Source organism: Callospermophilus lateralis, chromosome 11 (genome assembly GCF_048772815.1).
Source record: "Callospermophilus lateralis isolate mCalLat2 chromosome 11, mCalLat2.hap1, whole genome shotgun sequence".
Taxonomy (NCBI): Eukaryota; Metazoa; Chordata; class Mammalia; order Rodentia; family Sciuridae; genus Callospermophilus; species Callospermophilus lateralis.
The window spans coordinates 54,786,486-54,812,132 of record NC_135315.1 but is presented as its reverse complement, the minus strand read 5'-3'; the positions used below and the strand labels follow the sequence as shown (position 1 = coordinate 54,812,132).

General features: G+C 40.0%; 1 protein-coding gene across 1 annotated transcript in view; it reads right to left on the bottom strand.

Moving 5' to 3' along the window:
- Positions 1–25,647, bottom strand: part of Dnah9 (dynein axonemal heavy chain 9) — a 328,584-nt gene that overhangs the window by 146,565 nt on the left and 156,372 nt on the right. Inside the window, exons 37-41 of the mRNA XM_076870265.1 lie at positions 23,774–23,947; positions 23,069–23,276; positions 9,638–9,803; positions 7,780–7,882; positions 6,860–7,099 (exon numbers count right to left, since the gene is read on the bottom strand). Coding sequence (XP_076726380.1) covers positions 6,860–7,099; positions 7,780–7,882; positions 9,638–9,803; positions 23,069–23,276; positions 23,774–23,947 — 891 coding nt within the window. The remainder of the gene's footprint in view (positions 1–6,859; positions 7,100–7,779; positions 7,883–9,637; positions 9,804–23,068; positions 23,277–23,773; positions 23,948–25,647) is intronic.

The following is a 25,647-nucleotide window of genomic DNA, read 5'->3' as shown; positions in this document are numbered from 1 at the left end:
CATTGACAGAATGCTATTCAGACTCATCTGCAAGGCATAAATATCTGGTCACAATGTGATCACTGATCTGCTATCTCATGGTCACTTTTATCATTACTTCCTTTAAAATCCAGATATCACATTGAAAACTCAAATTGTTTTCTGATTCTGTATTCTTTCTGCACCTCCTCCACTCCTTCTTTGTTTTGCTTTCTGTGCTCAACATCTAGTTCAATTGGTCCCTCTTTGTTGAAGTCTTCTAAGACATCTCCTTTCCTGCCCAATGACATTCCTTCTGATGTGCCCCACAGAGCCCTTTATATATAAATCTCCAGTCAGGAAAAATTATTATTTTCTCAAATTATTATTTTTTTTCTTTCCCAAATTTGCTTCTCATGGCTCATGGAAAGTGTTTCGAAAAAAGGGAAGTTGACAGACTTCATTTTGGTGATGGTTGATTTTATTATTGTACTACTGTTCTCTAGCATGGTGCCTGATGTGTAGTAGATTCTCAATGAATTTTTATTGAAAAAAATTTGTAGCTGGATATTAAATCCTTCAAACACTGTAATACAGCATAGCAAGAACCTCTATCAAAATTTCTGTTTTTTGGAAGAATGAAATTATGGCATTTGCTGGTAAACAGATGGAACTGGAGACGATCACACTAATAAGTCAATTCCAAAAAATCCAAACGCTGGATGTTCTTTCTGATAATGTGGATGCTGACTCACAATGGGTTGTGGGGAGGAAGGAGTGAAGGTTCACCAAATTGGGCAAGGGGGAATCAGGGGGAGGGTGGAGAGATGGGAATGGGAAAGCCAGTAGAATAAATGGTCATGACTTTCCTATGTTCATATCTGAATATACGACCATAGTAACTCCACATCATGTACAACCACAAGAATGGGAAATTATATTCCAAGTATGTATGATATGTCAAAATACATTCTACTGTCATGTAAAACTAAAAAGAACAAACAAAAACAATGTTCACTGCAGCTCAATTCATAGCTCAACTGTGGAACCAATCTAGTGCCCTTCAGCAAATGAATGAATAAAGAAAATGTGGTACATATACCCAATGGAATATTACTCAGCCATAAGGAAGAATAAAATGATGGCATTTGCTGGTAAATGGATGGAACTGGAGACTATCATGCTAAGTGAAATGAGCCAATGCCCCAAAACCAAAGGCCTAATGTTCTCTCTGATTTCTGGATGCTGACTCACAATAAGTGGGTGAAGGTGGGCAGCGAGGGAGAAGAGGAGGTTCATTGGATGGGGCAGGTTGGAGTGGGGAGAAGGCAGGGAGGACAGGGGTGGGAAAGATAGTAGAATAGTAGGAGATAAGACCAAATGAGTAAAAAACAAAAGAAAACCCTGACTCAGAAGATCTAGCTATTGAAATGAACAGACACAAGCTGTAATAAAACTATGATTAATATGGCAACCATTCAATGAAAAAGAAAAGGATTTTCTTAAATAATAAAAGAGAGAAAAAATAAAATAATAAAAAAATATTATTAGTTGAGTGGAACATAATAATTGAGAGGAAAGGGAAAAGAATAGGTAGAATATATTTAGAACAAATAGCATAAGTAATTTAATCCAAAATATATTATTATAAAAATAACAATGAATTAAACAGTATAATTAAAAGATAATAGGCTGGATTTAAAAAAAACTACCATATCCTGCTTAGGTTTATTCTTAAATATAAAAATATAGACAAGCTGAGCATAAAAAGTGAAAACAGTGTACAGTTGGGCTTCTGTAACCATGTGTTCTGCATCCGTGGATTCAAGTAACCATGGATCAAGAATATTCAGAAAAGCTAGAGAGAAAAAATTAGAATGAATACCAGTGGAGCAGAGGAAGAGAATCAAGGAAAGGGAGGAAGGAAGGAAAAGGGGAGGCACTGGGGAATGAAACTGACTAAATTATAGTACATGTGTAAATATATCACCATGAATCCCACTTTTATGTATAATTATAACGTGTGAATACAAATTAATTTAAAATATTCAGAAAATTTTTTACCTGTACTGAAAAGAATAAACTTTTGGGGGGTTTCCTTTTTCCCTAAACAATAGAGTACAGTAACTATCTGCATAGCATTGACATTGTAATTTAAAAGTGATTTAAACTATATGGGAAGCTATGTAGTTTATATCAAATACTACACTATTTTATATAAAAAATTGAGCATCTGAAGATTTTGGTATATGTGAGGGGTCCTGCAACCAATCCCCCATGGATACTAAGGGATTAATCTTATGAAGATACTGACTAAAAGAGATTATGGAGTAGTCCTACTAATATTATACAAGGTTGAGTTTAAAACAAGGATCACTTTTAGAGATAAAGAAGTAAATTTAATAAGTAAGAAAAAAAGAAAGATACTAATTACAAATATATCCTAGTAAATAATTATATTAAACTCACTATAAAATAAAAAAGATATGTTAAGTTATGCACCTAATAACATAGCTTCAAAGTATAAGAAATAAATATAACAGAAATAAAAGAAAAAATAGATATGTCCACAATCACAGAAAGAGGTTTTAATATGTCTTTTTAAAAAACATACAAAAAAGCACACAAAAAGTCTTAAATAGAAAATTTAAATAACATGGTTTATAAACTTGTCCTAATTAACATGTTGGGAAACTACACTAAACTACACTAAACATCTTAGAATGCCTTTCTTTTTTGGACTAGTGATAGAATCCAGGGACACTTAACTACTGAGCCACATCCCAAGCCCTTTTTATTTTATTTTTTATTTTGAGGTAGGGTCTTGCTAAGTTACTAAGGGCTTCTCTAACTTGCTGAGGCTGGCCTTGAACTTTCCATCCTCCTGCCTCAGTTTCCCGAGCCACTGGGATTACAGACATGCGCCACCTTGCCTGGCTAGCATACATTTGTTAATGTGCATGTTTATTATATTTTGAATGACAGCAAATCCCAATACATTTCAAAAGAACAAAAATCATATAAAATATTTTTTTTTTCTGAGAACAGTGAAAGTAAGCTAGTTATTAAAGGAAAGATAACTAGAAAACCTTTACAGTTTTTGAAATAAAGCAATATGCTTCTAAACATTCCATGGATCAAAAAAATTAAGGTGGAAATTAAGAAATATTATGAACTGAAGATAATAAAAATACAGCATATAAAAGCTGTTATGAGATGGCTGATGGTATAATTGGAGATAAATTTACAGCCTTAAAAGTGGGTGTTTTTCCAAATGCCAAATGTCTTCTTTGATATAAGGAGAGTAACTAAGAACAGAGTAGGGAAGAAGAGCATGAGAAGAAGATTAACATTAAACAGGGATGAGAGGTGGGAGGGAAAGGGAGAGAGAAGGGAAATTGCATGTAAATGGAAGGAGACCCTCAGGGGTATACAAAATTACATACAAGAGGAAGTGAGGGGAAAGGGGGAAAAATATAAGGGGGAGAAATGAATTACAGTAGAGGGGGTAGAGAGAGAAGAGGGGAGGGGAGGGGGGAGGGGGGATAGTAGAGGATAGGAAAGGCAGCAGAATACAACAGACACCAGAATGGCAATATGTAAATCAATGGTTGTGCAACTGATGTGATTCTGCAATCTGTATACGGGGTAAAATGGGAGTTCATATCCCACTTGAATCAAAGTGTGAAATATAATATATCAAGAACTATGTAATGTTTTGAACAACCAACAATAAAAATTAATTTAAAAAAAAGTGGGTGTTTTAGAAAAGACAAAAGCTGACAACTAATGATATCAGTGGCCATGTCAAGAAGTTAGAAAAAGAACAAACTAAGCCCAAATCCAGAATTAAAAAGAAAAAAGTAAACATTAATAATATTAAAAACAGATATCAAATTGAGGCAGTCAAGAAATAGTAATATTGTTATACTTTTTGAGTTTTGTTTTTTTTAAGAGTAGCAAAATTGACAGCTCCCTAGAAAGGGTGACAGGAAAGAAAAAGAGAGGGGGCACATGTAATTGGTAACCAGAATAAGAAAAAGGGCATAATGTCTGATGCAACAGACGTTTAAAAGATAATACAAGCAATTAAAAACAAGCTTATGCCAATAAATTAGAAGTTGTTGAGAATCTGATGTCTTACCATGACTGACACCTGAAGAAACAGAAAATCTGAATAGTTTTATATGTATTAAGGAAATTGAATTCACAATTTAAACCTTCCATAAAGAAATTCCAGGTGGTTTCACTAGGAAATTCTTTCAATATTTAAAGAAGACACAATATGATGTTTTACCAAATCTCCTAAAGAGAAGAAAAAAAGGAGACACTTGACAAAATATTTTATGAGGACTTTATTACTTTAGAGTATTAGAGAAAGGAAAGTGAAAAGACAATCTCATATATATATATATATATATAATTGAAAATTTATAGGAAAATTTAGCAAATGGAACCCAGGAACATATTTAAAGGACAATGTGTAATTACCCACTTGAGTTGATTCTAGGAATGCAAAGTTTATCTAATACTTAAAAATAATCTGTGTAATTTATCATATAACCAAGATAAATGAGAAACATGATTTGAGTATTCCGACTGATGCATGAAAGACCACTTAAGTTCCCACACACATTTGAGATTAAAACTTTTAGTAAATCCTAGGAAATTTTCTTAATCTGATGAAGGGCACCCACAAAAACATACAGTAACTATCATATTTAATGATAGGCTATTAAGATCTTTTCCCTCTAAAATTTGAAACGTGACAAGATACCACTCTCACTACTTCTCTTCAACATTGTATTGACAGCTGTGGCCAACACAATAGGACAAGAAAAAGAAATCAAAAGATTTCAGGGTTAGAAAGAAAGAAAGAAAACTTTTACTTTTAAACTGACACCATGATTGAAAATATAAGTGCAAACATAATATTGAACAAAGATACAAAGTGACATTCACTAACATTCTATTTGCATTAAGTTCAAAAATAAGTCAAAATGATATATTGTGTTAAAAGTCTAGACCATATTGAGGAGAAAGGGGAAAGAGTGAATGAAAGAAAAGAAGCAAAAGAGGTGCTTTGGAGATGCTGGAATGTTCTAAAATGTGATCCAAGTCATGGTTACATAGGTATAACCTGTAATTTCTTTATGGAAGGTTTATTTATTTATTTATTTATTTATTTATTTATTTTTTATTGGTTGTTCAAAACATTACAAAGCTCTTGACATATTTCATACATTAGATTCAAGTGGGTTATGAACTCCCATGGAAGGTTTAAATTATGAATTCAAATAGGTGTGATCACTTGGTGATAATTAACCAAGATGGATGTTTATGGCTCGTGTGCTTTTCTGTCTGTATGCCATAATGTAATGAAAGTTTATTAAAAAAAAAAAAAAAGAAATTCCATTATCTCCCTTTGGCTCCACCCATGCGTTTATCTCAGCCTCTTTCTCTTTCTCATCTCTTCTGGGTATCAATCATATATAAAATGGAAGTCAGAAAAAATCAGCAACCAGGAACTCTGACTTCTGGGATTTTTGTGTTTGACAGTAAAGCAAGCCATCAGCTGATCTTTATAACCCCTGTTACCGTCAAACCGTCAGGAAGATAATTAAGGGCTGAGTAAATGTGAGCCTGTTAAGTACAAATTGTGCACCATCTCAGAAGTGTGGTCCAGGGATGGGAACAGTGGTTAATGATTTCTGCTACTCGCAGTCCTGCTCAAGTCCGCTGTGATTTGGATGGAGTGAAGGAAGCGCAGAGAAGCACTTATTACTGCGACTTGGATCAAGCTGGGTTCTCTAGACAGGGCCTGGCTCCTAACAGGCATTTGACCATCCCCTTCATCTCTCCCATCAGGCCTCAGACAAGCAGTCAGGAAGCGGGTGAGAAAGACAGAGGAAGGCTGTGGTCAAGCTCTGAGCTTGAAATTCCCCTCCGGAGGACGAGGATGGGGGACTGTGAGGCTGAAGGGAGGCAGTTCCCCAGAGTGTGATGTCCTCTCCTATGCTGTGGCAGGAGGTTGACAGCTGGCAGGCTGCAAAGAGGCCAGGCTGGGATCCAGAGCCCAGGGGGTCGCCACTCAAGCTGCCTGAATCAGACAAAGACACCGGCCAGGGGGAAGAAGATATCCACCTGGCTATCTCTGCTTTCTGGTTTCTCCTTGACACTGTACCAGTTACCATGAAAACAAAGTTGGAATAGCTGGTCTTTCTTCAGGAAGCCTTTCATCACCCCAAATTACCTGGATTAAACGGCTGAACATTCTAGTTGTGTGGCTATCCATGCTGCTGCTTGCCAGTTATATGATCATGCTTGAGGGACTTGATTGCCTGTGTCACAGTTTTGTCATCTCTAAATTGGAAATACAGTCCTTCTTCTGTATTATCCGGGGGAGGCTGGTTCCAGGACCCCCTCAGATACCAAAATCCATGGATACTCAGGTCATTTATGGAAAATAGAATAATGTCGTATAAAACTTAATTTGAATCGTCTCTAGATTGCCTAATATGATGTAAATGCTACGTGAATAGTTGCTGTACTCTATTGTTTAGGGAATAGTGATAAGAAGAAAATCCTTTCTCTTTTGTGCCATTTTCCTTCTCAAGCATACTGGAATCATTTATATGACCTTATCTCTGAGATGCTGAGCCTTCTTCAACCTAAAGGAACCAACTTAGTAAATGCATGCTCTTTTCTGAGGCATATTGAAGTTCCAAATAAAACTCTGTCCTCACAGAGGCCCAGGTGCTGTATATCTGTCTGTGTTCAGGACTCCATGTAAACTGTGTCCTTGCCTAAAATCTTGGCATTTGCCATTTATTTTATTGATAATGGGAGACTCTGGAGCATCCCTAAGACTCTTAGGGCATCTTGAAGCAGGTGAACTCACCTGGAAGATGTTGGCAAAATCCCGGAGGTTAAAGATGTAGTGGAATTTGATCGCTGTGGGCAGGAACGTGGTGGCGATTTTCTGGTGGAAGGTGAGGGCCAGGTTAATCAGCTGGGGGATGGACTTCTGCAGGAAGGCTGGGAAGTGTCCAAGCTTCAGATGCTGCATCAGGATGGTGCTGTAGATGGAGGAGAGGGCATCTGCTCCCGGGAAGGAGAGGACAAACACGCTGAAGTGACGCTGCATAGGAAGCAAAGACACAAGGTGGAGGCCGTGAGCTGGACAGGCTTGATCCCAGAATCAAAATCACCACTTTGGGGAGGGCGGGGGCTGGGGCTGGGGCTCAGTGGCAGAGCGCTTGCCTAGCACACGTGAGGCCCTGAGTTCGATCCTCAGCACCACATTATAAAAATAAAGGAACTGTGTCCATCTACAACTAAAAATAAATAAATAAAAAATCACCACTTCCAGACTAGGAAAAAATAATGGAGAATTCTTAAAAGCGCTCAAAATGCTACATCTTGGTCATTTCACACGACCCCCAAATTGAGGTTCTATATAAAATGATTGGGGGAATCAATGGCTATGGTGGATCTTTGATCAAAGATGGGAACACAGGGTAACAGGAAAACAGAGTTCAAATCTGAACGTGATACCAAGTGTCCATATGACCTGGGGTGAGTCATTTCATCCCTCTGAAGTTCCCCCATCTCAGGAATGAGGGAGTGGAATCAAATGAACCCCATGACCTCTTCTATCTATAAAAGCTTTGTGACTCTGGGTCTAGGAGTTTCCCTGTTTCACTAGAAATGCATGTTGGCGTCCTGAGAGGCTGGACAGTAATCACTTCTTATCAAGTGAGGTGAGTCCTGATAAGGTGATGTTAGGACCACATACTACTTTACTTGGCGGCACCCTACCTGAAGCCGTGGGTTGATGGTGAAGCTGCCGGCCGTAGGATTCATGCAGGAAACATACTGTACATTCATGACCTCCTTCAGGGACAGCTTGCTCCGATCATACCTGGAAGATTCAGAAAATTCCAGTGAGAGTTGTGGGAAGGTCTGTGCAGGTGAGCATTGCACGGAGTTAAGTAGGATGTGCCCTATCATTCATATGCTTGGGTAGGAAAACAAACAAAACCCAGATCCCCTGATGGAGATGGAGACGAGAGAAGCGCCTAACACAAATTTTTGAGAATCTCTCTAGAAATCATATAGAAAAAAAGAGATAATAGGACTGGACTAAGAGAGACGAGGCAAATCAGGGGCATGTGTTAGCCCAGAGGGCAAAGGAAACCTGTATTTCCAAAAGGAGAGAGTGGTCATCTACACCAAGTGCAGAGAGAGTAAGAAAGACAGAACTCCAAAAGGGTCGCTCTGGTTTTGGAAAAAAAAAATGCAGTGAGTGGTTCAGCAAGAAAGACTCAGTAGAGGGAACAGAAATAGGTTAATGAATGGGAAAAGGGGTGAATGGGAAAGTAGGAAGTAGGAACAGACGAGAGAAGTTGGTTATGCAGAGGGAGGTAGACAGAAAATGGTAATCGAGTATGAGGATTGCTTTTTTTTGTTGTTGTTGTTGTTTCGTTTTTTTACAACATAGTAGAAGAAATCTGTGCAAGTTCAGATGACATGAAGGAGCCGGCAAAGAGACAGGAAGACTAGTTGAGGAAGTGAGGATTTGGGGAGTGGGAGACAGCAGAGCCACGTTGTGGTGGCTAGTTTAGCTTTAGGTAAGAGGGAACAGGAGGGCAGAGCACAGGATGCAGGAAGATGCAGTAAATTGTACAGATGTGGAAATAAGAAACGGAGTTAGTCTCAGTGCTGAGAGGGCCACATCACCCACTGAGGTGGAGTGGGAAGTTGGAGGTGTGAAAGTTGGAGATGGTGTGAAACAGCTATTTCTGAGAGACACAGGTAAGACAATATAGTAGCATTTCCAGGAAGCTCCTACTTCCTCTTTAAGATTTGTGATCATGAATCTAAAGTAAAACTAGTTATCTGAACTACCTCTCCACCAACTTCGGGAAAGCCTCTGAAGAATGCAACTTTTGAAATGAGTCTTTTCCTTTCTTTTTCATTTAAAGTTATCCCTTGGGCTTATTTTTAAAACATTTTATTAACACGTGTTAATTATTCATATTAATGGGATTCAGTGTGATATTTCCAGATGTGCATACAGCAGGCACTGATAAAAGCCAACCTCTTGCCAAGTGTGGTGAGGCATGCCTACGATCCCAGTGGTTTGGGACACTGAGGCAGGAACATGGAGGGTTCAAAGCCAGCCTCAGCAATTTAGCAAGGTCTTAAGCAAGTTAGCAAGACCCTGTCTCAAAATAAAAACTAAAGAGGCATGGGGGTGTGGCTCAGTGGTTAAGTGCTCCTGAGTTCAATTTCTAGTACAAAAAAAAAAAAAAAAAGAAAGAAAAGAAAAGAAAGAAAAAAATTCAACCTCCATTTCCCCATCTTTTTCTCCCCCAAGACAAACACCCTCTGCAATATCTAGCCATTACTGAGATGAGTTTTAAAGAAATAACAGGTTTCTTTCTTAGCTGAGAGAATAGTACATCCTCTGGCCTAATTTTCACCCGGACCTAAGTGTCCTTGTTTGAAAGAGTACTCCAGAGGAACAGAGAATCCTATAAGGAGTGTGGTTGACCCCTGAGACTCTCATCTGGCCCCAGAGCGGAACTGAGATTTGCTATTTCAGCCCAAGAGTGAGTGGCCCCCAGGCTGGCCTTACGTTTTGCCCACCCCCACCCGTTGCCTGTCCTCTTACCAGTGCCCATAATCTAGATGCTGCCTGATGACGGTGTGGGGCTGCACTGTCCCATAGGCGTCCACCTCTGGCATATTCATGTCATCGATGAAATAGACAAGCTTCTTGTTGCCCGGAGGGCCATAATTCCTGCCAGCCTTCTTTTCTAGAGGTTTCTCCAGGACAGCTGAGGAGAGATGCAGCGAGAGAAGGAGGATCAAGCCTCAGAGGCCACTACTGAGACAGCACAAAGGTTGAGAATGAGACATGGCCGCTGCATGTATAGGATGCATGTGTGTTCAGACACCCACACCCACACCTGCTGGTACTAGGTTCAGGCTTTCCACAGGACCAGGAAGTGAAGTGGAGATTACTAGGCAGGGATGATGACGACACCTACCAGGCGTTGAACGTCTTACTATACAAGCGCTGTGCTAGGTTTCAACCAATACTTATTATCTCATTTAATTCTTATGCATGACCTTAAGGTTTCCCATTTCAGAAGAACTAAGCAATGCTTCTAAGAGGGGAGCCTGGATACAAACCAGAACAGTTAAACTTCAAAGTTCTTGCTTCTCTCTGGCTTAATATTTTCATTTTTTTTTTTTTTTTGAGATTAGGAATTGAAGGTATCCTCATAGTCCCAAGGCCAGGTACCCCAGGAAATCTTCAAATAACTGGATCCTGAGTAGACCTGTTCTTTCCACCCAAGGTAGCAAAGGGGCACCTATGCCAGGATTAGATCTAGCCCCTTCCACCACGAGGCTGTAAGAGAGGAACCGTTGGCTCTTTTGCCAACAGTTTTGCAGAGAGTTCACCCAGTGGTTTCTCATGTCAGAGAATTTCTTGGATGCCTCCAGTGTCATGAACAACCCCCTCCCCTGCCCTTAGCATTCTGGGCCCCTGTCACGTGCCTTTCTGGAGTCTAAGTGAGGAGACTTTCTTTTGGACTTGTTTCTTCAATTATCAAACCCAAGGGAAGGAATCAGCACAGTTTTCAGCCTGACCAGACTTGTTTAGAACAAACTAAAGTAACAGGGTGGAGATAGATATCTTTTTTTTTTTTTTCAGTGAAGCAATTAAATATTTATGGATTGAAAGAACCAACACTTTTTATTACAGTTGGAAGCTCTAGGAACCGTCTGATTTCTTCTCTTGAAAAACAAGTTTGTAAACAAGGAGAGAGTGTCAATAGACATAGGAAGGTGACAGATAGAAAGACAAGTTCCTTCAAGAAGCTTGAATATTCTAATTTCCTGGTCCTGTGTTCAATTAAGTGTTGCAAATATGAATTAAATTTAAATTTAATTAGCATTCAATTAACATACGCTATCAACCAATTAATCACCCAACACCTTGGTACCCCCTAAAGATATAACAACCATATATGAGATCTGTCAAAATAAAATGTAATTAATGGGCTGCCAAGGACATGCTTTGGGGAACAGTCCGGCGAACAGGAAATTCTCAACTTAAGAAGGCTCACTTTCGCCTCCTCCCAAGGCAATGATATTCAAATCAAGCCCTGGAATTAAGCACACCCTGTAATTTTGGTCGATTAAGCTCTTAATGCATCGAAAGAATTGTTCAGGAGGAAAAAAAAAAGGCGTCAATTAGCAAGAAGTGGCCTTGGAGTGCACGGGATTATCTCAAACGGGTGATGCGAGGTTCTCCAGAGAAACCTAGGAAAGGCGGACACCGTTGTGATCCCTTTTTTCACCAAGTCTGCTCTGCATCGTGTCTGAGATGGAATGGCATGATATGTTCTTTCTCCAGCTGCAACTGGAGGAGTAGGGAGAGTTTAAGTGGAGAAAAAGTTTTGAGGTTGAAGGCCTGAGGTAAGAAGCAACGTGACCTTCTTACTGCGTTTCTGGCTGAATTCTGATCATCACAATCAAGTCTGGAGACCCCAGTTTATACCCAGGCCCTCAGTTCATATGTATGTTCTTAGGAAATTTCTCCTTGAGACCTGTATGGAATGTCTGAGTTCATCCGTGGCCACTTGAAGCAGTACCATCTGTCCCACCAGGGTCTGTGATTTATTCATGCCATTCCCCAGGGTCCCATGTGAAGAGCAATTGAATTTCCAAAGTGGATTCTCCTTTACCTCATGTCACCCTCTCTGTGGCTATGGTCCTGTCTATCGGCTCTCACCTGGTAGCTGTGACATCCTCCCCAGTGATCTCCCTGCCTTTCCTCTGGACTCCTTGATCCACTGTATCCTCAAAGCTGCAGATGGGGTACCTTCATGAAGTGTGGGCCGGATCATGCCGGGATCCTGCTTAAGGATCTCCATGACACCTCATCTCAGTTGGAAAGAAAAGCCAGTTTGGTTATTTCTGTGTTTAAAACTTGCTTCTGTCACAATATCAGACCTTAAATTATACTACAGGGCTGTCCTAATAAAAAAAAGGCATGGTATTGGCACCAAAACCGACATGAAGACCAGTGGAACAGAACAGAAGAAATAGAGACAAACCCGCATGAATACAGTTATCTCATCCTAGACAAAGGTACCATAAACAAACACACATCAGAGAAAAGATAGCCTCTTCATCAAATGGTGCTGGGAAAACTGGAAATCCATATGTAGCAAAGTGAAATGAGACCCCCTATATCTCACTATGCACAAAACTCAACTCAAGGTGAATCAAGGACCTAGACATTAGACCAGAGACCCTGTGTGCCTACTAGAAGTAAAAGTAGGACCAAATCTCCATCATGTCAACTTAGGAACTGACTTCCTCAACAAGACTCCTAAAATACAAAAAGTAAAATCAAGAGTTAATAAATAGGACTTATAAACTAAAAGCTTCTTCATAGCAAAGGAAACAACCAAGAACGTGAACAGAGAGCTTACCGGATGGGAGAAAATCTTTACCCCCTGCACCTCAGATAGAGCATTAATCTCCAGGATATATAAAGAACTCAAAAAAACATAACACCCAAAACTCAAATGACCCAATCAATAAACAGGCAATGACACTGAACAGATATTTCACAGAAGAATAAATACGAATGGTCAACAAATATATATATATATATATATATATATATATATATATATATATAAACGTTCAACATCTCTAGCAATTAGATAAATGCAAATTAAAATTCACTGATATTTCATGTCTAGTGAGAATGGCAATTATCATGAATACAAGCATAATAAATGTTGGCGAGGATGTGGAGAAAAAGGCACATTGATATATTGCTGGTGGGACTGCAAATTTGTGCAACCACTCTGGAAAGCAGTATGGAGATTCCTTAGAAAACTTGGAATGGAGCTACCATTTGACCCAGTTAACCCACTCCTTGGTATATACCCGAAGGTCTTAAAATAAGCATACTATAGTGACACAGCCACATCAATGTTTATAGCATCTCAATTCCCAATAGTTAACTTATGGAACCAACCTAGATGCCCTTCAACAGATGAATGGATACACAATGGAATATTACTCAGCCACAAAGAAGAATGAAATGATGGTATTTGCCAGTAAATGGACGGAAATGGAGACTATTGTGCCAAGTGAAATAAGCCAATCCCCAAAAAGCAATGGCCGAATGTTTTTCTGATATGTGGATGCTGACTCACAATGGAGGGGGTGGGGGAGGGGGGAAGAAGGAGTAGAGATTCACAGAATTGGATAGGTGGGGGGGATGGGAATGGGAAAAAACAGCAGAATGAATCAGATATAACTTTCCCGTGCTCATATATGAATATGCAACCATTGTAACTCCATATCATAGGCAACCACAAGAATGGGAAGTTATACTCCATGTATGCATGATATGTCAGAATACATTCTACTGTCATGCATAAATAAAAAGAACCAATAAAAAAATTACAAAAACTTTCTTCTCTGTTTTTCTCTTCTATTGCTCCAGCCAGCCTGCTCCTGATACACTCATTGATTCACTGCCCCAGGACCTTTCCTCTGATGGTTTTCTTCTGCCTGGGATCCTCCTCTTCCAAATGCCAGCACAGTTTGCTCCTTCCCTTACTTATTCAAATTCCCCCCTCCCTTTTTTTTTTTTCTGGTAAGACTTTCTTGGTACTCTATTTAAAATCAACTCCCACCTCTTCCGGGCCTCTGCTTTGATTTCTTTATAACATCACCGATTACTATCTTATAACTTTTATTTATCTTGTCTATCATCTCACCCACCTCCTCCATACTAGAACTGAAACTCCATGAAGACAGAGATTCTTCTTTTTTTTTTTTTCTCCATATCTTGACCTCCAGGACTTAGAAAGTATCTGACACAGAACAGAATGCTCAGAAATGAGTTGGTAAATTAGGGAATGAATGAATGCATTTCATTGTTAAAACAAGCCCCATGAGATAGGCAAAGAAAGTTGTTATTTCTCTGTTGCAATGAAGGATGGCTTTAGTTAGTTGCTGGGACCAAAAGACCTCACCAGAACAACTTAGAGGAGGTGGCTCATGGTTTGCGGTGGCTCATGGTTTCAGAGGCTCAGTTCACAGTTAGCTGACTTCAGAGCTTTGGCCTCAGTGAGGCAGAACATCATGGCAGAAGGGAAGCAGCCCAGGACATGGCAATGAGCAAGCCAAGAGAGAGCGATCTGCTGACCAGGGACAAAATGTAAACCCCAAAGGCATGCCTCCAGTGAACTACTTTTTTCAACCATAAAAAACCTGCTTACATGTACCACCCAATTAATCCGTATCAGTGGATTAATCCACTGATTAGATTACAGCTCACATAAACTAATTATTCCACCTCAAAATATTCTTGCATTGTCTCACACAAGAGCTTTTGAGGGACACCCCATATCTAAGCCATAACAAGAACATAGAGGCTAAGGCAGGTTCAATACCTTGCTGGAATAGAATCCAAGTGTTTAGATACTGATTCTAATGCGTCTTACTGGGCAGGAGAGCCCACGTAAGCCCTCATGTCCCAACATTCTTCAAGCTGTTCCTGACCATTCTGGTCTCATTGGTTCCCTGCCTGTGAACTTGAGAGGAGTTCATTCATTCATTCATTCATGCATCACTACTAGGGACACATCTGTAGTAAATACTGGACATACGCTAAACCAGGAACCCCTCAAACAGCCCCATGATATATTTTCATTACCTCTGAAACGTCTCCTAGGAAATGAGAAAAGAGGTTTAGAGAAATTAAGGGATTTTATTCAAGGTCAAACTACCAAGGGACAAAACTTGGATTTTAAGCCAAGTCGGCCTGGCTGTGGGACTTCACGTAACCAGGATTGCAAATCACTTCTTAAACATTAATTACTGCAATATGGCTTCTGCCCTTGAGAAATTCTCAGTTTAGTTAATTCATTGCACATTTTTTATAGATATCATTAATAATTAATCATGTCTTTTTTGCAAAGCAGGATTTGTGTACATTATTGTAATGCACAAACAGAATGCTTCAAACTATTTTCCTTTCATATTATCTAATTCTTCATGTGTTAAGACATTTCAGTCATATTGCAAGGGCTTTGTATTTATTCTTTTAAAAATAGTATACTTTGCATGATTATAAAATTTATACATATTCATTTAAGAGAGATTAGAAAGTATAGAAGAGTCACAATGATGAAAGTGACAACTGGCCATAATTCTGTCACCTAGCAGTTAGCATTATTTTCAATGTTTTGGTGTATTTCATTCTAGTTGCTTTTTCCTGTTAGATTTTTTTCCTCTACAAAACAGAATGAAACTGAATATACTGCTTGTATATGTTTTTATTTTTATTTAATATATTTTAAAACTTTTTATATGATAATAAATACCCTCTTAAAACACAATTTTGTCACATTGTGTTTCAAAATTTGGATGCATAAAAATGTATGAAATTATTTCTCTATTGTCTGAAATGTGTGTTTCCAATTTTATTTTACTTTGAACCCCCTACAATTTCAAGCAGAAAGTCTTGCTCACTAGACGATAAATCATGGATAATTTAACTTTGGTGTGTGTGATCTTCTTTTTGGAAGACATTCAGTGACAAGAGAGTGATCTGTCTGTAATAATGTAAAATCTCACTTTGAAGCTGAGAGTTTGATTATATCTTATAGAGTACTGTCTGGCCTTAGCTTTAGGTTAAGACCTAAAGGTTACAGAGATTTATTTTATATACAGTTCCAGACATCTGAGCTCTTCTCTAATTAGTGTAATTAAGCACTCAAATATTTGTTGAACTAATAATTCAAATCACAGTTGAATGGCAAGATAATTTAGGATGAGCCCTTTCCCCTTACAACTAAACCATAAGCCCATGAATGCCTTAACCAAATCTTTTTTCTCCTTTTCTGTTGCTAAACTGTTCTGTTTGTAGATCTTTACAAATTCTATTATTTTAAAAATACTATTTACATGTTCACAAAGAATGAGGAGAGATTAAAGTATCTGAAGAGACATAAAACAGGCCAATTAAAGACAAAAAAGGGATTGCAAAACAACATGGAATGAGAGGAAATTTATTTGCACCAGTAATCCATACTGATTGTAACCACATAAACATTTATCTCACATTTTCCTTTGTGAACTGCTTATTTGAAAGTCAGAACTAAATTTGTGTTTAATTACAGTAACCATGTTGTCCCAGATTGCTGCTGTAAATCATATATACTTACAGTATCAACTGAGATTTTACAGAAGTTATAATGTAAAAGGACTTTGGATCATAGTCACCCTCAATGAAACTCAAGGGTGGACCACTGAATTGTTAACTCAGTGAAAGGAATGAAAACACTGTAATTGGGTTTGTGGACTTCAGGGAAGCTGGTGGATTGGTGGATGCATACAAATCTCTGCCTCTCTCAACTGGAGATATCACTATTATTAATCTGTGGTTTGTGCATGTGTTGGAGAGTAGTCAATCCAAGGCTTTTAATGAGTCAAAAATCCAGTTTTTCAAAAATGATTTGTTATCAATATTTGCTGTCAAAGAGCAAGATGGCCATGTGTCTACACACCAGGTGTGCAGAAGCAAAGTTGGCATTCTATTTTGGAAAGGAAGAGGAACACCTTACAGCCTTCTGAAAACAGAAGGTCCATTTAGCGTGATGGAGTAAGGCCGCTTTGCTATTAACTCACAGGGTAACTCTGAGGGAAGCCAGGGAACACCTTTAAGCCTCATTTGTTCATCTTGTGAAAACGACAAGTATCATCAGATCCAGTGATGGACAGAATGCCGAGCCTCATTCTCTTTGATCCCTTTTCATCTGGGGTGTTCATGTGACACAGTTGAACAGTAAGACACAGGTGTAAATCTATGAAGTTCCTGGAGAGATATCATTTCTTGACAGGCACATTATTTTTCCTCTTTATTCCCGCCCCCCCCCCCCATTTTGAATGCAGATGTGATGGCTGAAGCAGCAACCATTCTGCCACTTTGAAGGAACAGCCACGGGAATATGAAATGTTTCAGCATTGATATAATTTTAAGTTGATCTAGAGTTTGTAACTGTTTACCTTCAGACTTCCTGTTGTGTGAACAAAAATCTCTTTGTATGCCACTAGCCCCAGATTTTCTGCTACTTGCCGCCCAAAGCATTACAGATAGTGAGTCTCATAAATTGGGAAGGATTAAATGAACAAAAGGGGGTAAATCCCCTAGCAAAGGGTGGACATATTATAAATGTTAAATAAAGTTTATACAGTCTATGCTGGGGAGCTAATCCAGTGCCTGAAGCACAGCCTTTATTTGTATTTCAAAGAGTTGTGAATTTGTGGTTACACAAGCACTCAACTCCAGAACCAGATGTGAAACAGAGGTGAGATGCAGGTATTACCAAACAGCTGCCTGGTCTGTAATAAAAGACCATCTGGTGTTGAGAAAAATTATATTTGCTGGGCTAGCAGGATATGTGAGTTGCAAAATGTACCCCTGGAGATCTCTAGGAATTGACCTGCTGGGTAGAGTTATTGCCTGTTTGAAAGCTGCAACGTTTCTCCCAAAGACATTATTATTTTTTTCAGCATCATAGTTTTCATTAAAGGTTCTTTTTTTTAAGCAAAGGAAGTTTTCCTTGTGTTCTTCTTGTTTTGACAGTCGAGACTTAGAAATTATTGTATAACATACTTAAATTTGAGAAGTGTTTTGTTAATGTTATTATAATAATAGCTTCTATTTATGAAGCACTTACTATATGCTAGGAATCATTCAGTGTTTTACAAATTTTGTCTTACTCTTCAAGGATGAACTATTGAGACACTCAACAGCATGGATAAATCTCAAAATCATGCCAAGTGAAAAAAGCAGGCAAAAAAGAGATGCATATTATATGATTCCATTATATAAAATTGTAAAAAAATGCAAAAATTGATTTACTGTGAGAGGAAGCAGATCAAGGGTTTCCTGGAACAGGGAAAGGTGTCAAAAATTGGGAGGAAGGGATTACTCGAGGAAGCTTTTGGAGAAGAATATGTTTATTATTTCAATGATGATGATGATTTTGTGGGTGTATATCTCACAACATTCAATTGTATGCTTTTAATATATGTAGTTTATTGTGTGTCTGTTATAATTCAATAATTCCTTTTTAAAAAGAAAAATGTGTAGAAAATGATGCTACCTTTCAACAGGACAATGGATAATGAGCTGTGATTTAATAATCACACAATGAAATTCACAGCAAAGATAAACAAAGTAGATCTGCATGTATCAAAACACCGATTTTAAAATTATGCTGTCAAAGTAGATACTAATTTTTATTTAAAACTTAAATACATACAACATTGTATATTTTGTGAGCAAATACGTGTATCAAAAATTTAAGCATGGCATGATGCATACTGACTGTAATACTCTCGTTAAGGAGGAATAAGATGGACGAAGGGATGGGGGCAGCAGATCAGTTGTACTTACATACTAAGACCACAGCAAAAATGACAAAATTTTACCATCTGTTAAATCTTGGTAGTGGTACAAGGGCATCTGTTATATTATTTTCTGTACTTTTTCTACACGCTTGAAATATTTCATAGTTTTAAAAAATGTTTAAGTAGTTACCCATCCCACTCAATGTCTAGTTCCCCTTGCCAGGGACAACTGCTGTTACCAGCTTTTTAAATGTCCTGGAGATATCTAAGTATAAGTATGTAATTAGATATAAGTTTGTGTGTGAGTATATGTATGTGTGTTGCATATATGTAAATTTATATATATGTATTTTAAAAATAATATATGAGTCACTTTTAAACTTATTTTTTAAACAAAATACGATTTGAAATATACTACATAGATTTCTATCTTCACTTTCTCTCTCAACAAAACTTTGGAAATAGCTCCAACTCAGTGTATACAGAATCTTCTCATTCTTTGGAATGGTGTTTATATTCTGTCAAATGAATAATTAGGCCCTTTCCCATCTTCTCTCATTACAGACATATTATAAACACACATTTGGCACTTCCATTTGGGTGCGCTACCTGTCTTTTAAAGCAGACTATGCCATGTCACATTCAGTCTTTTCTTAAATACACAGGGTCTTATGTACAAACAGCAGCTAAAACACTGGGCTGGAAAAAGAGTGATAGGTTCATGAAACAGATGCACTAGTTCGCCTCTTTGCTGAATAGATACCCGAACAACTATCTTTTGAGCTCATTCTTTCTCTCTCTCTGCCTCTGTCTTTCCCTCCCTCCCCTCTCTTAATTCCAGAATTCCCTCTTCATACTGGATTTGGGCTCCCCCTTTTCTAAGGGTTGGTAGCACCCTTTCTCCTGCCATTTCTTTGCTCATAAAATATTTCAGGCGAAGGAGCCATATAATCAAGATTGGGCTGTGATAAAGCAGGAAGAAAGAGGCCCCAGGTAAGGGAGCACAGCATTTCTCTTGCTGCATGGCCTTGGGACATATATGCAGTCTACTCTAGGGCTTTGGCTGCCTCTGCAGCTCCTAGTTAGTCCTGGAAGTCATTAGAAGTCTACTTTTTCTCTCCCTTGGTGTGAGAGGAGGGATGACATTAAGGTGTAATTCTGTGAAGAGGCCATTAGGGAATTAATGGGGGACAGAAAGTGTCACTACTATCATGTATAACTAAAAAGCACTAATAAAAAATGTAAAAAAAAAAAAAGGTGCTGTTCTGTTGCATGTCCAGCTACAGTGACAGCCAACCTTCATCCTGGCTCTATTTGATAGCATTTTGGGGACATTGTTGAGTAATTCTCCTGTATTCCAACAAGAAGAAAGAAAAATTTTCTCTAGGTTAGAGAGAATGACAAGACCTTGAGAATGACAGGCCCAGGCAGGGTGAATAATTACTTTCCTCTTCTTTAGCTTAAAATTTGTACCCTGTATTTAAATCTATCTATTTATTTTTTTACATTATGAAACCATTTTAATAGGAATATTTGAAGAGTGCTGGAAAACTTGAACAGTACTACTAATGATTACATAATATCTGATATTTGTTGTGCTTTCCAGTACTTTCTTAGCAGGGAGAGAGGCAGCAGAGCTGGCTCGTTCAGAACACAGACTCTGAAGTCAGACAGTTTGGGTTCAGAGCCTTACTCCTCCAGCTACTGGATACAGTACAGTAGCTTATTGAACTTCTCTGTGCCTCAGTTTCCTCATCTGTAAGATGGAGGCAATGCAAGTATTTATTTCCCAGGGCCCATTAACATTAAATAAGTAAATTTTAAAAAATGGTGTGTAAAAGTCTAAAGCTAGATGAATGCCTGGCATACACCTAGTGAATGTTGATAACTGTGAGTGCAGGTGTAGCAGTTGTTCGAATGGGGGAAATCAGCAGAACTGGTAATTGAATGAGTTGTTGTACCGAAGGCTTACAAACAGGTTTCCTTGAAAAAGAAAGAATAACTATACGAGGCGGACAGACAGTTGTTCATATTTGAACCATCAAGTCTTCTTACCCGCCACGGCTAGGTGCTAAGGTGACAGTGACCAACCACATCACGACACCACATGACATGATGACCTCATGGGGTAAAGATGAAACCAGAAGTTTCCTGGAGGTGATTGGCGAAACCAAAGGAATATTGTAACCTGGTTTTTAATAAGGCTGTTATTTCAAAAATAAATTAATAAACATGAAATCAAGTAAATTACATTAAGAGCAATAGTGATAAATATTCAAAACTTATCACAACCTAATTCATTTACCATATTTTTTCATTAACTATGCCCTTGAGGTTATTTCCATCTATTTTACCTAAAGTGAAAACACTTTAGAATGGCATGCTGTGGTACATGTCTTCCTGACACTGTGTGGACTGCTATTGCATTGATAGCTTACAATTGGCCATGGTGGTATTATTTACACCACAGAAATGGGTAAATGCTACAAATAAGGGCTTGATTTGGTTTGCACACCCAAGATCGTGATAGAGGAAATTGTTAATAATGCAGAATAAATGTAAAAGTGTATCATATCTGTGGCTGTTACAGTTATGAAGAACATAAAGAATAGAAGAACTATGCCTTTAGAATTCAGATGGAAGATGCTCACCTCTTTGACAAATGAGCGAAATTCTAACATGAGCCTTCAATCATTTCACTTATGCTTGTTAACACTCATGTTGGAGCTGCAATGAACTGCTGGATTGAGACAGGCCTTGTGTGACCTTTACCAGCCCCACAGCAGATGAAGCCCAGCAGCTAGTTTGAGACAGAGGTGATGATATCTCACTGTCACTACAGGGAAGTGGTTGGTGGCATGAACTTATGTCAATACAGTCAGGCACTTCACTACTGAAAGATGTAGAGAACAAAGTCAGTGCGGCTACCTTTCAGCATTTGGAGCTGGCTAGACTCTGGTTCTGGAAGAGCTGGCAAAACTGTGCAGAAGGAGGGTAGCACAGTGAGCTGTCTTTCCCATGGGAGCTGGTGGAACTAGAGTGTAAGCTGAGACAAAACTATAGCACCCACTATTTGTTGACCTGGGGTTCACACCTGCAGAGATCATAGAAAGACTGGGCAAAGTAGTCCAGGCTGGGCAAGTTTGGTCCAAATGAAGTCTGCTTTGCAAGTCTGTTGGCTCAAGGCTTGGATAATAAAGTAAGAGAGAAAAAGTCCCATGTTCACCTTCCATGTTATAAACCATAGCTTGAAGTGGATCAGTTTTGCAAACAACTATATATGGAACGTCTTACTTTTGATGAATTTTGCATTAAGGCATAAGAACCTACTGTAGCATCACCTGAAAGCTCAGGTCAAGTAACAGAGGGTGGGGCAGGGCTGTTGCTGTTTGGAAATTAAGGATAGGGTTTATTGTTTATCCCCTGCTTGACCTCTCCCCTCCTTTGGTTGGAAGATTGGCTCAGATGTATCTTCAAAAGAAAGCTGTTTCTAGTTAGTATCTATGATACGGATCTGGAATGTACCCCAATATCTTGTGTTGAAACCATAGTAGTCAATACAGGAAGGTTCAGAGATAGGGTTTTTAGGCCATGATTAGAATAGGAGGGCTCTGACCTTTATCCAATGGACTAATCCATCGATAGATGAATGGACTACTGGGAGGTACTAACTAGTGGGAGGACGTAGGTTACTGGGGATGTGCCCTAAAAAGTTAGTCTCCCTCCACCCCAGCTCTCACTGTGTCTGCCATGAGCTGAGCTGCCTTCCTCCACCATGCTTTTCCACCCTGATGTCCTGCCTCTCTTCAGGCCCCAAACAATGGAAATCAGCTGACCACGAACTGAAACCTATGAATCCATGAGCTAAATTAAACTGTTCCTTCACTAAATTGTTTATGTCAGGTATTTTGGTCACAGTGACAAGACGCTGACACCACATGTATTGAGTGTTTCTGTCAAAAAGGAGACCCTGCTATAATAGAGAATTAAGGCTCTTCTAACTCAACTGCACTGTGCCCCAGGTGTCAACGGTCACCCCTGACTGCCATCCTGGACATTGCTTCACCTAGAGGGGGAGGAAAACATCTGCAGTGAGCGTCAGAGCCTGAAGTCACACCTGAAGGTCCCATCCCCATTTAAAGCCCAGCGTGTAAACATGTGGTGAAAGGCACGCTCTCCATGTGGATTCAGAGGACTGGGTGTGTCAGGCACCCTGCTTCTTGGTGGTGACCTTGGGTCATACATCCTCTTACCCGAGCCTCAGTTTCCCCGCCTATGAGATACAAGGGGTGGATAAAAGGATCCCTAGAGATACTTCCAGGGCCTGCAGTCTACAAGTCCATGCAGATCTTCAGTGGGGTTCAGCTGTGTCATCAGGGTACTGCAGGACTCTGTCCTGAACACCTGACCCTGGAGGATTTAATAGGCCAGGGGGGAATGTGGGGAGAAGGGCAGGGGAAAAGGCAGTGTTGGAAAAGTGGGACAGAGGAAGGAGAGGAGAGGTGAGAGGGAGCGTGTGGGAGGAAATGTGCAGGGCTGGTGCATGAAGGAAGTCCCACTAGTGATCACAGGACACTCTGCTCCAACCCTGCGTCAGGTGACAGACACCCCATGGCCCAGCCCTCTCTGAGCCCCTTACCCTGCAGCATGGCCGACGTGGTGTAGTAGTTGAAAGGCACGTTTTTCACCAGGTATTCCTCCGGGTCGAGGCTGGCCAGCTTAGCTGCCACCAGCACGGATTTGCCTGTGCCGGCGGGGCCCACTAGCATGACCGGCCGCCGCCGCTCCATGAGCCGCTCCAGGAAGTAGCACACACGAATGGTCTCACTGGTGTGCACCAAACAAGCCTGTAAAGGAAACATGAGAGCATGCCAGGGGCTGGAGGGAGAAACAGGTGCAGCAGGACACAGGTTCTGGAGCAGTCAGAAGGGGGGCTTCTGTCACAGTGGAGCTCAATAAATAAGTGTAGGGCCAGAGGGTCTTTCCTGATATCAGCAGTTAAGTCTATCCTCTGGACTCATTCCTGGCTCTCTGTGGTTCAGTAGGAGCATCCCATCTCTACCTATTGCTTTCTTCTGTGTCCCTGTGGCCTTCCAATGTATTATAGAATCTTCTTGCCCCTACCATCTCTTCTTCTCTGGATGCTAGGCGGGTCTGGTATTTGTTTGCTCTCTTTAGGGGAGCCTGTAGATTCATTATAGCTATAATTTGAAAATGCATGTAGCTGGGACCTACAGGTTCCTAGCAAGGTCAAACTCTTGGGTACCAGGAGAAGATTACCACTAAAATGTGCTGCGGATCCTCAGGGGAGAGGGCCCGTCATTGTCTGCTCAGCCACACTCACCTGCAAAGGCATCTCAGGGTCGAATTCAAACTGGGGGATGAGCTTGGACCAGGGCTCGAATTTCTTGGTCTCGGGGTCTATGTAATAGTCAAAGACGGTTCCCTGGGAAGGAAACTTGACTGTCTTGAACTCCGTCACCCACCATTTGCTGAACTCTGCCCGGTAGTCCACAAGCTGCAAAAGCAAAGCAGGTCAGACAACAAGGTCTTTCAAAGCTCAAGAAGTCTAAGCAGGTGGCTCTGACGTCGACAGAGGTTGGGGTAGGGACACAAATAGCTCCTGCCTGTGCTGACATTCTGCATGGACCAATTCCTCCAGGAAGGATGGTCCTTTCCTGAAGATCAGCCCTGACAAACCCAGGTGTGCAGGGGCTGCCCTGGGGCAGCTACAACTCTGGACCATGGCCATATTTGGGTATGAGTCCCAGAATTTAGGTGGGATTCATGTATTGGAAACTTAATCCCCAAAGTTATATATGAAGGGTGCTTGTAGTCAAGGATTTAGGAGATAATTGGGATTGGATGACATCATGAAGGTGGAGCCCCATGATGGCCTTAATGACTGTGTAAGAAGAACAAGAGAGACCCAAGCTAGCATACTCTTTCTGTCTTGCCACGTGATGCCCTGTGCCATGCTATGATGCAACAGGAAGGCCCTCACCGATGCCAAGCTAATGCTAGCATGCTTGTGGACTTCCCAGGCTCCAGAACTGTGAACTAAATAAATGTCTCTTCTTTATAACTTACCTAGCCTGTGGCATTCACTCATAGCAATAGAAAATGGGCTAAGATAAATGTGTACAAATGCCCTTGTGTGACCATGTTGCTGAGCCATTCTGGCACCGGCACTTGTTCTAGTCATCCAAGAGTACAGAGGAAGGAAGGTGTAAGAACACAGAAAAGAGTGGGTACCCTTGGCCACAGGAAGGCAAGCAGATACCAAGAGCTCCTGAAGACAGAGACTGGCTCCCATCTTCCTAGACACCGGAGATTGAGCAATTTTCAGGAAGGCCATCAGAGGTGGCTGCTGACACTTTGGGCACACAGTGCAGGTGAGCAAGAAGAGTCTCAGGAAGGGAGCTGGGTATGTAACTGCAGAACACCATTTTCTGTGCCTCAGTTTCCTCACCATTCCCACTGCCCCTGAAAACCCCCCAGGAGAGCAAACCCACCCTTTAAACATGGAGACATAAGAAAAAAATCCCACAAAAGAAAGAGGCCCAGATTGGGCATTGTAGGAAATATATACAGAGGTCAAGACAAAGGGGTCAAAGGCTGGACAGACCAGGGAGCTGGGTGCATGGGAGGAAATCTGGACTCTGACAAAGGTGTCCTCCTCATTTTTACTGTCTGTTAATTAAGTAGGATTGAATTCTTTTGCTTTAAAATGAGAATGGAAATAGGCCCTTAGGTATGGACAGATTTATTTGCTGTTCTGATTGTGATTTTAACTCAGATGAAGGGGACACTGTAGTTTGCTAATATTGTTCTCTCTAAGCAGAAGCCTAGGGAAAAACCTTCATTTTAGACCTTCCTATGAAAAGCTGGTTTTAGGTTTCCTTACAAACTTCTGGAAAGAGACAGGATATGGAATTATGTTCCTTTCCTCACTCTTGAGTCCACCTTGAGCGACCTGGTCAGCTTCTTAAGCAAGCTGTTAGCTGGGCCACACTATCATCATCTAACCCTCCTGTAATCTGGCACTTGAACTCAGTTTCTGCTAAAAGTGGACACTTTAAAGTCAGATGGTGACTGCTGAGCAGATCCAATGGTTCTTTCTCTTTTCTTTTCCCATATTTTTTTATTGGTGCATTAGGCTATACATCATGGTGTGGTTTGTTATTATATGTTCATACATGCAAACAATATAATAAT